The sequence below is a fragment of the Plasmodium gonderi genome, assembly GCF_002157705.1.
Source record: "Plasmodium gonderi DNA, contig: Chr08, whole genome shotgun sequence".
In the NCBI taxonomy this organism is placed as follows: domain Eukaryota; phylum Apicomplexa; class Aconoidasida; order Haemosporida; family Plasmodiidae; genus Plasmodium; species Plasmodium gonderi.
Window position 1 is genome coordinate 606,860 of NW_021628933.1, and position 11,416 is coordinate 618,275.

The 11,416-nt window shown below is 26.8% G+C and overlaps 1 protein-coding gene across 1 annotated transcript; it reads left to right on the forward strand.

Moving 5' to 3' along the window:
- Window positions 1–5,336: 5,336 nt before the first annotated feature.
- On the forward strand, window positions 5,337–10,117 carry PGO_081240 (phospholipase C-like; the record flags this gene model as incomplete). The annotated part of the gene is made up of 4 exons (XM_028687346.1): window positions 5,337–9,232; window positions 9,482–9,560; window positions 9,755–9,816; window positions 10,024–10,117. 4 exons carry the CDS (start codon window positions 5,337–5,339, stop codon window positions 10,115–10,117), a joined length of 4,131 nt encoding a protein of 1,376 aa, XP_028543147.1.
- Window positions 10,118–11,416: the final 1,299 nt, after the last annotated feature.

Genomic DNA, 11,416 nt, shown 5'->3' on the forward strand with positions numbered 1-11,416 from the left:
AAAAAAAAAGAAAGTACACTTTTTAGATTGTTGTTAACAGATAGATTTACCCTTTGCAAAAATGTGTTCTTTTTCTAATTTGTACACATACATATATCTGCTAATTTTCCATTACTCTTTATATATCTACATTTTGGAAAAAGCTATATAAAATAAAACATCAGTGCACACACAAAAAAAAAAAAAAAAAAAAAAAAGAATGAGGGAACAGGATGAGGAAGCAAATGAAGGGACATTAACATAATAAAGAAATTTTTACTCCATACTTATTTTATGAATGGCTTAAAAATGACAAATTAAAAAATCAATATAAACTTAGGGGGGGTTGGGGAAATGGAATCATAAAAAGGCAAAAAGGTGTAAAGAGAAACATGTTAGTTTTGTCTGTATTTAAAAGACAGGAAATTTTCTATTTTTTTTTTTTTTTTTTTTTTTAATTTATTTATACATTTTCGTTGATATGAATAAATATGTTAAAATATGTCAAGTAAAGAGGGGAAAAAGTAAGCTGCTCGTTCCCAAAAGATGATGTTAAAAATTTGGGAGGCAAAAAAAAAAAAAAAAAATATATGCATATATATGTATATGTATGTATCTGTTGTATAACCATGAGGTACGTGCTTGGGAACGCCTTTCAATTAATTATCTTTCAGAAACGAGCAAAGAAATATGTCCCTTATTATAATAGCCACATTTCTTTTGGGACAGATTAGCTGAATGGAAATTCGCGTAATGTGCACATATTTTGTGATCATGTAGAAAAAGGTAAAGAAGGAAGTCCTTTTTTTTTTCTTAATATTACAAACCGATGTGTACCTTTTTGCAAAAGAAAAAAAGCCCTCTCTGCCTCGTCATAAATACATGTGTTTATAAATAAATAAAAAATAAGAATAAATTTATTTCATACGATGAAGTGTGATAACAAAATGCAAGACCTAAATTAGTTGCAGATTAAAATATGCAATAGATAAATTTTTAAAAATGGAAGAAAACGACAGCGTAAACCTGTTCTTGATCATTGATGTGTTATGCGAACAAAATCTATCTTATATACTCACTTGACAATTGTGTTCATATAAGTATTCTCGTTATATTTTTAAAGTTGTTACAAACTGAGACATGAGAAAAATTTCGTTCGCAAAAATTTTATCAATATTGTTTTTTTTTTTTTTTCTGGATGTGTGTGTGTGATATATATAGTACATGCTGGTGGTTACCTAAATATACATATGTGTACATTAATTTTTAATTTTATTCATTTTGCACTACGTTTTTCTTCCTTAACTTTTTTTCACACATTTTGTATTCTCTTTTCATTGGTTAATATACCTTCTCCAGTACCATTTGCATATTTATCTTGACACGAGAAAATATGCTTGCCAGGTGTAGAGGTACAAATGCTTATGCATTGATGTGAAACTACAATCAGCAATATTGAAAAGTTTGCAACAAATATACGTCATTGTGTGTCATGTAAGTTTACCTTTTTGCCATTTGCACATACCCCCTTTAGGGAAGAAGTATAAACATTGGATACGAATAAGAAAAACGCATATAAATAAAGAGATATTTTATTTAATACAACTTTTCTTTTTAATTAGTAAAGTATATATAAATTTATGAAAAAAAAAAAAAAAAAAAAAAAAAAAAGTTGCTGCTATATACTTCTGTACTATGTTGTTACAAAAAATTTATCAAATAGTTGTAATACTCATTCAACTATGTTTCATAGACAAATGCATAAAACAACATTTGTTTTTACCTGTTTTTATTTCATATACATAATTTTATACCATTATTTTTGTATACTAAAAGTACAACAAAATCGTTATTTTATATTTATTTCCTTTGCAAATCCGTTCTTTTTTCATTCTACCCGTTATAAAGGCCGTAGAACATATTGTAGTATATATATATATATATAAGAAGTGTAACTTAGGTGTTTAAAAAGGTGATGCGTACATATATATTCATATTACACTATATAAAATATGAACACAAAAATGTCATACTGCACTCACCTGTGCTAACTCTTCATTTTTATATGCTGTGGAATAATAAATATTTATGATTTTTCACTTCTATACAATTTTTATGTCAAGCAAAAAGGAAAACAAAATATGGGATATTTGGTATATTTATTATAACATGCTGGAAAAATATATATTTGTTGTATATTTCTTGAACCCTAACTATATATATATATATATATATATATATACCATATGCATAAAAAGCTTATATTTATAGGAAAAAATATTAAGATAAAAGAAAATACTTTAGGCCCGTTTTTTTTTTTTTTTTTTTTTTTTTAACCTTTTAATTTTTCTACGCGCCTACTATTTCTTCCTTTTTTGCTTAAATCTTTTTTTTTAATGGCAAATTTACCATTTTTTTTTTTTTTTCGGACATATTTAACAAACATCTGGCATGGGGGGAAAAATATTATTTACATATGATTATATATAATAAATGTTAAAGGAGAATTAATAGTTTTTTATTCTCTTTTGGTGGAACGTATTATATTTACATGTAAATAAATAAGTACGAATTTTTATTGACCGCTTAAAAAAAAAAAGGCCAAGAGAGAAAAGGAGAAACTTACTTTAAGCTGTTAATAAATGGAAGTTTTTACATGTAGCTTTTGAAGAAAAAAGAAAAAAAAAAAAAAATAAAAAATAAGCGATCACCATTTCCTGTTCTTCCTAATGCATAATATGTATTTTATTTTTATGCATTATGCAATTATTGAATGAATTATCTGTTTGTGAACCGTACATATGTATTTGGTCTCACTGTGAAAAGATGTCAATTCCTCATACATGCATATACATGTGTATATTACATGTACATATATGCGTACATGAATATAGATATATAAATATTTTTTCATAATGTTGCACAAAAATCAATAAACTGGTAAAAAGCCATTTATTTTTGTAAACTGCATAGCAATTCACACACACAGGGATGGGGGTATTAAAGAGGAGAAAATGAACCTACAAGTAAAATAAATACCTCTGTGGCTGTGTACATGTACATGTACATATTCATGAACCTGTGCGTAACAATACACATGCATATATATTTATAAGTATTGAGTTATACATGTATGCTCATATACATACGAATTATGTAAAGAAATTTACGTTACTTTTTATACCCGTATTTTTTTTTTTTTTTTTTTTTTTTTATGACCGCTTTAGTAGTTAATATTAGAAAAGGAAGCCTGTATTAGATATATAACATTCTGCAGTATGAAAATGAAATAAAAACCTAAAGTTGAAAATGCATTAAAATATGATGATAAATTTTAACCCATTTTTATGTTTGTTGTGCAGTGAATTTTTTTTGTCTATCATTGCAGTTACGTCAATTGTAGCTGATGCTTCTTATCGTTCTTATTATTTCTGTTAGCCTGTTTGATTTTCATTCCTGCAGCATGTGTCTTATCCATGATAAAAATTATAGAACGTAATTAAATTAAAAAAAAAATGTTATTAAGCAAAGAATATAGCCAATTTCAATTAGTGAGAAATTCTGTTATATTAAATTTACTATTTTGCCGTTTCATTAATCAACAATTTCACTATTCCACCACATTATTATTGTTAATGTTAATGTTAATGTTAATGTTTTTTTTTTTTTTTTTTTTTTTTTTTTTTCTTTTTTTACACAGTCTCTGCACATTGGCACACATTTCATACATTGAATTTATTACAAAATAAATATATTCCTACTCTGTTTATACGTACAGTAAATACATACGTATGCGCGTCGTCGTTTTATTTTCTGCTACTACCCTATGAGAGAACTATTTTCGAATACATGATATTCATAACTCCTCGTTGTGTTTGTAATTTTCTCATTCTAAGCTTATTTATATTGGAATTTTTTGTTTGTCATTCATGCCTGTGTTCAAATTTGTCTTAATTTTAAGAAAAAAACTAAGCATATAACTTAATCATTTCACTTAATTTTATTTTTTGTTATTTTTTTTATTCACAACTAGCTTTCATTTATTTATTCATTTATTATTCATGCGTATATATACATACGTATATACATATATATATCTTTTTTTTTTTTTCTATTTTTTTTTTTTTTTTAATATTAAGGGAAAATGTTTTTATATTATTTTTGTAAGGACAATATATACACATAAATGTATACTTACATGTCCTCACATAACACAGGCACGTTGGTCTGAATCAAGAACTTTGATTGTGCACATGCTTATATGTAAGCAAGAGGATACGCATATATTGCTTATACATATATTTACATATGTTCCTATATACGAAAAGGAATACATGTGCAAAGGCCATGAAAATAAACTCTATCAATTTTCTATCTCACGCGTTTTGATATAAGGTTACGACTGTGATATTTTGACCATGCCTTGAAACATTTTTTTTTTTTGTTTTTTTTGTTTTTCTTTATTCTCCTTTATTTTATTTCATTTTATTTTATCTTTTTTTTTTTTTTTTTTTTTTTTTTTTAACCCCATTTGTGGCTCTTTCCTTTTTTTTCCCACGTATTATATTTAGTGCACATTTTATATGCCCCTCCTATTATTTTGTTAAAGTAGAAATGAGCTGTTGTGTATATATCATATATACTTATAAAAATACATCTATGTATTTTTAACATCTTGGGGAATAGGAGCTTTAATTTTCTTCATTTCCATGCCTAGTTTCAGTTTCAACTTCAATTTCTTTTTTTTTTTATTTTAATGTACACCGTCTTATGTTTGTGCCAAGTAATTCACATAACTGGAACAGGGATAGGAAAGTACTTACATTACAGCTATTTTTATGGTCATTTTTAAATATTAGGAAAAAAAAAAAAAAAAAAAAAAAAGTGCAAGATCAAGAGCAAGATCAAGCGGAGTTGTCAGTTTGCACTTTTATTGAACCAGATAACTTATTAGTTTATAGTGCAATACAGAAAAGGGAAAGAATATCTCATTTGTCATGTGCATAAATGTATGGGTTACAAATTTCACATTAGGTAAAACGCATTATATATAGACAGACGGATAGAAAAAAATATCCACCTACCCCAGTTTGTGCCTCATGAACATTAGTGAGAATACACCTGTAAACCCATGCAACGAAGAAACACAAAAAAACGATGATGCAATAAGCTTACTATCGGAGGACATAGGGTTGGGTAGAAATGATGACTCTGACAATGTAAAAATATGCGAGCTGAGCATGCGTAAGAAGGAAAAAGATTGTACTAAAAAAAATGGAGATGGCATAGACTCTAAGTTAGGATTTGATATAAAAAATGTATTGACACATGCATACCTACCTGTGTGCATAGAAAAAATGAAAGAAGGAGAATATGTATATAAATGGAATAGTAATAATATATTTCAAAAAAAGACGTTAAAATTTATTTACTTAGATGTAAACAATTATTGTATACGATGGAATTCTAAGAAGAAAAAGTTAAAAGAAAATAAAAACCCATCTTTATACATATGGGATATAATAGAAATATTAGACGGGTCGGAATCATCCTTTTTTAAAAAAAAAGAAGAAGAAAAAAATTTGTCCATCGAAATTATAAGTATACACAGAAATTTAAGAATCACATTTCTGGATATACAAAGATGGAAGATGTGGCTTTTTGGTTTGATGTATTATCAATACAAGTTAGTTAACAAAGGGTCAGGTAAAAAAAAAATGAAACCATTTATATATGAAAGTAAGAAATTATATGATAATTATATCATATCAGGGTTAAAAGACATTAACGCTTTGACATTATCTCAGTTATATATTATTTTGAGAAGTCTGAATATATATCTAAATATGAAAATATTATATCATTACTTTTCTATTTATAAGAATAAAGGAACTGTAAACTATTTAGGATTTACCAAAATTTTAGAACATATTTTTTCAAATAATCATATTACCATACATTTTAATATGTATAAGGATAAAAATTGCAGTTATATAGGTAACAGAAATTTTATTGAATTCTTGATTGATGTTCAATGTGAAGGGAAATGTGAGGAGCGAATATTCAGTGCTCATGAAATGACTCACAGATTGTTTATTAACGAAGGATTGGCATCACTACAGATCTGTAGAAAAGAAGTTCATATATTAAAATCCCCTGGTAAGACCTTAAATAAGTCATTTACATCAGGTAATGTAGGAACATGTGTGGATGAGGTATATGACGAAAAAGTGTCTAATAGCCAAATGGATTATATGAAAAGAGGTAATGAAAATGTAAAAAATGTGGAAGTTAACTCTGAATGTAATACTCATCAGATGAAGGGAAAAAACAAAAGAGACAGAAAAATTGAACACACAAGAAATTCTATAGATACATATGAAAAAGGAGCAGACATTACACCAGTTAATTCGAGGAGGCATAATTTTGATAATTATGAATGGGAAGGCACCTTTATGAAGAATATGGATAAGGATAATGTAAGTGAAAATGACATTCATTTCAATATGAACAATTTACATAATGCTTTTCTCTTGTCAGACAATTTTATGTACAATGATGAAGATTATATCACCATCTTGAACATATTAAGAAGTAAATTAAGTTTTAATAACACGCAGACAGAGAAAAATAATGTTTGTACATGTGTTAGAAGTGATGGGCCTTATTACAACGATGATTTTAGTGAGAATTATGGAAGTAAAAATGTCAACTGCAAGTATCACGATAACAGTAATACACATATTAATGAGAACATGGATAGAGGGGATAGCTGCAGAAGGCATTTTCATAACAAAGTAGACAAGAATAACCATGAAGATGAAAAGAATATAGAAAGCATGGGGAATAAGAGAGAAGAAGATGATAATGATGATGATGAAAAAAAAAGGAATATCTCATGGAAAGATGGAAATATGGAAAATAAGTCATATTATATAAGAGCGATAGTTATATACAAATTACTAAACACAATAAAAAAGTATAATATCCCGTTTGTAATAATTAATGAGGACAAACATTATTTAACACAAATAGGATTGGTGTATTTTTTATTATCAAAAGATAATAGTGTCATGTGCCCTGAATATTCCAAGGTATATCAAAATATGAACCTACCCCTTTGTAATTACTGGATTAATAGTAGTCATAATACTTACCTTGGGAGAAAACAAATTTTTAGCTCAAGCAATATTGAACAATATATTTACATTTTAATAGATGGATGTAGATGTGTAGAGTTCGATTGTTACTATTTTAATAAGAATATTGTGGTGTATCATGGTTTTTATGGATATAAATTAACTTCTTCTATCCTTTTTTGTGACACTCTCATTGCATGCAAAATGTTCGGATTTACGACCTCCCCATTCCCCATTATATTATCACTAGAAATTCATTGTAAAAATAAGCACAAAAATTTAATTGCTAAAATTTTAATATATATCTTAGGGAATCAGTTGTATATACCCAAGAGCAGAGACGAAATTAATAATATTACACCAAACAATTGCATGAACAAATTCTTAGTCAAATATAAACATTTTGATAATAACGAAAACTCTGGATTTTATTTTATTTTTGAGGGATTGCAAAGTGTCATGTATGACGAGTTGGGGTATATATCCGACATAGTTGAAGATGATCCATATGATGAAACGGAAGAACAGAATCATAATAATAATGAAGGCTCTGGTTATGATAACTCTGGTTGTGATGATGAAGTCTCCAGTTATGATAACTTTGGTTATGATGATGATAATCGTTTGGAGATCTTGCAAGATATACATCATAAAGATGTTGGCAGTGATGTCAGCGGTAGTAAGGATGAAGACGTTGAAAAACAAGATGACAATTACACAATAAAAAGCATCCAGAAGAAGGGGTACATACAGGAAAGGAAAAAACGAAGCATTTCCATTAGTAGACTGTGTAATGATTCTGATGTTGTTGAGAAAGATCAACGAGGAGAAGATCCTACTACCAATACTCGTGATAATCCCCAAGTGGTAAAAAGCAGTAAATTCTCAAAACATAAAAAAGGAAAAAAGAATATCAGCAGTAGCGAATATAATGACATGCGTAAGATTCGTCAGAATGGTGTAAATAAAGAATATATGGAGGAAAAGGATGATTCTCTTCTTGTTGATACACAAAAAAGAGAAAAGAAAAATGATAAGGAGGGAGAAAAAAAGACGGTGCAAAAAAATCATGTGGAAAATCAAAGCTTAAAAAGTAATAATATATTAAATGAATATTCTTGCTTAAAAGGATATCCATTTCAGAATTTTTGTGAAAATAGAACTTACAACGAAATATGTTCAATTAGTGAAAACAAATTTATCAAGTTGATTAAAAAGAATGAAGAGGAAATAATAAAGTACAACCAGAAAACATTAACACGTGTATATCCATCAGGCACAAGATTAGCATCTACAAACTTTAATCCGCTTATATTCTGGAGCGCAGGAATTCAATTTGTGGCATTAAATTATCAGTATAATGGCTTGAGTATGCTATTAAATAAAGGAAGGTTTTTAGAGAATGGAGGAAAGCATTCAGGTTATATCTTAAAGCCTGAATTGTTAAGGTTTAATGAAAAAAATGACTACAATATTTTACACCTCAATCTGCAAATATTATCTTTGCATCAAATTAACTTATTATTTTCAATAAAAAATAAGTATCAAGAAAAAAAATTAAAAAAAAAATTATTCAAAATGGATATGATTCAACGTATTCAAACACATAAGAAAATTAACAAAAAGATGAAAAATTTTAAAGAATTACAAAAATTAGAAAAGGAAAAAAAAAAGTTCTTTTTTTCGGATGTACAATCAGATGATAATAAAAAGAAAAAATACATAAGTCATGAATTTCTTATGAAAAAATTTAACGATAATGATAATGATGTTAATCATATTCATAATAAATGTTTGAATGTGGAAGAAAAATATGAAGACATGTTATCTGAATATAAGTCCTTCCTATTATGTTCTTCTTTATCCCACAGTAGTAGTTTTAATAGCTGCAGTAGTAATGCAACTACATCAAATAATACTACTACTGATTCGAATAAGAACAATTCATCTAAATCAAAAAATAAGAGTTTTTATCAAACGTTTGAGGAATTAAAAAAAGCAAATAACTTATTCTTCTATTTGTACGTTACTATATCTATACATGGTTACAATGAGCAAAAATATTATTTTAAAACCGAGATAGCCAAAGTCAATTTTTATGATCTTAATTATTGGTAAGATTTTTTTTACCCCATGCGTCTGTGCCAAGTTCATATACAAAATTATACCCAGCTTTTTCGATATTCGTTTTTTATGTGAATCAGAACGATAGAACAGATTGCATGAATATGTGAACATATACATACGATTATATATAATATAGGCATATTATACTCTGTGAAAATGAACGACGTTAGTACATGTTTTGGATATATATGCCATAAGTTTACAATCTTTGTTTATTTTTCCTTCCTTTCTTATAGTTGGCCAAAACCATCCAATTTTGAGATGAAAATATTATACCCCTCACTGGCCCTCATTGTATTTGAGCTAAAAACATATGTAAGATAACAAAAAAAAAAAAAAAAAAAAAAAAATTTACATAGTTATATCTAAACTATATGCTTACGAAATTGTTTGCTTACAGAGTGATATTATAACTCTTGTGATAGGGAATTGTCCATTATTAATTAAATCATGTAATTTCAACTTTTTTTTATCCCTTTTTTTTTTTTTTTTTTAATCTTTATATGCAGGATACAGTAAAAAGCGAACTCATTGCATGTGCCTGCTTTCCTGTGAAATGTCTAAGAGAAGGGTAAAACAAGCATTATGCAAAGAGAACATAATATATACACATATATATATATATATATATATATATATATATATATGGGGTGAAAATTTTCACCCATAGTTACGAGTTATACGAGAGGTTCCCATCATAAACCATTTCCTTATTACATTTTATCAGTCAATTCATTTATTTTATTTTTTTATTTTATTTGTGTTCCATTTTTCATAGCATCCGATTTGTTCCTCTATGCGACAAATACTTGAAGGACATCAAAGGGTCAGGCATTTTGGTTAATCTAAAAATTGGTACCAACGGCAGCTGATGATTATGAAGTTATGTATACATACGTGCATACACACATGCACTTATATATATATATATATATATATATATATAAGTGCATGTGTGTGTGTACATTTTTGTTAACGCTTGCGTGCGTCACTGATATTTATACAGGATCACACATGGAACAGAAAGAAAAAAAAAAATCTGAGTTTTAACATTTCAAGATTGTTTTGTCATACCACCCTTTCCTTTTCTTCTCCTTTTTTAAATAATGTTTAGTTTTTAATTACATTTTGTGTTCATGAAGCGGATATTTGTTATGTCCTTCAATCTGTTTTTTGTCCAATTTTTAATTATGTGCGTCTGTGCCCCTTTATATATATACATATATATATATATATATATATATATATGTATATATAAATGGGCATATTGACATACTTTGCTCTTGTCCATGTGTATTTTTTCTTTAACACCTTATGTTTTTTTTTTTTTTTTTTTTTTTTTTTTCATTTTTTTATTTCAATTCGATTTACTGTGAATTTTATAAATCACACTTTTGTCATAGACAGAAATGTATGGAAAAGCACATTATATAATTGTGTATCTTGTTCCATGCTTCCTTCTGTGTATATACATGATCGTATACAAAAGCAAGTATATGCGAGAAAAATGTATTAATTTTTTTTTTTTATTTTTGTTTTTTTTTTTTTTTTTTTTTGTTTTATTTTTTTTTTTTTTTTTTTTTTTTTTGTTTTTTTATTTTTTTTTTTTTTTTTTTTTTTTTTATTTTTTTTTTTTATTTTTTTTTTTTTTTTTTTTTTTTTTTTTTTTTTTTTTTTTTTTTTTTTTTTTTTTTTTTTTTTTTTTTTTTTTTTTTTTTTTTTTTTTTTTTTTTTTTTTTTTTTTTTTTTTTTTTTTAGTATAGTTACACACAAAACCATTTTCATCACGAACCGTAAAGAATGTGTTGCTTATACGAACAAATCCCTGAATAGAAATTTTAAATGTTTTAATTTGATTCGATGAAAAAATAATTGTCTCTGCCCTATACATTTATTGGTTGTTAAATATATATGGTATAAGAATGTGTGCATACATTTATGCAAATCTCATTGTTGGATGTTTAATCCTTTAGAAATAAGTCCACTTTTCACTCACAACTGAAAATATCATGTATTTAATCCTGGCGAAAGAATATGCACACGAGTATAGATATTAAATATAAATGTAGTTGTAGTTATATTTATGTGCTCGCAAGTTTGTGTATGATAATGTGTTAACGCGTATGTACATGCAGACACATGAACACCAAAAAATCATTTGCACCAATTCA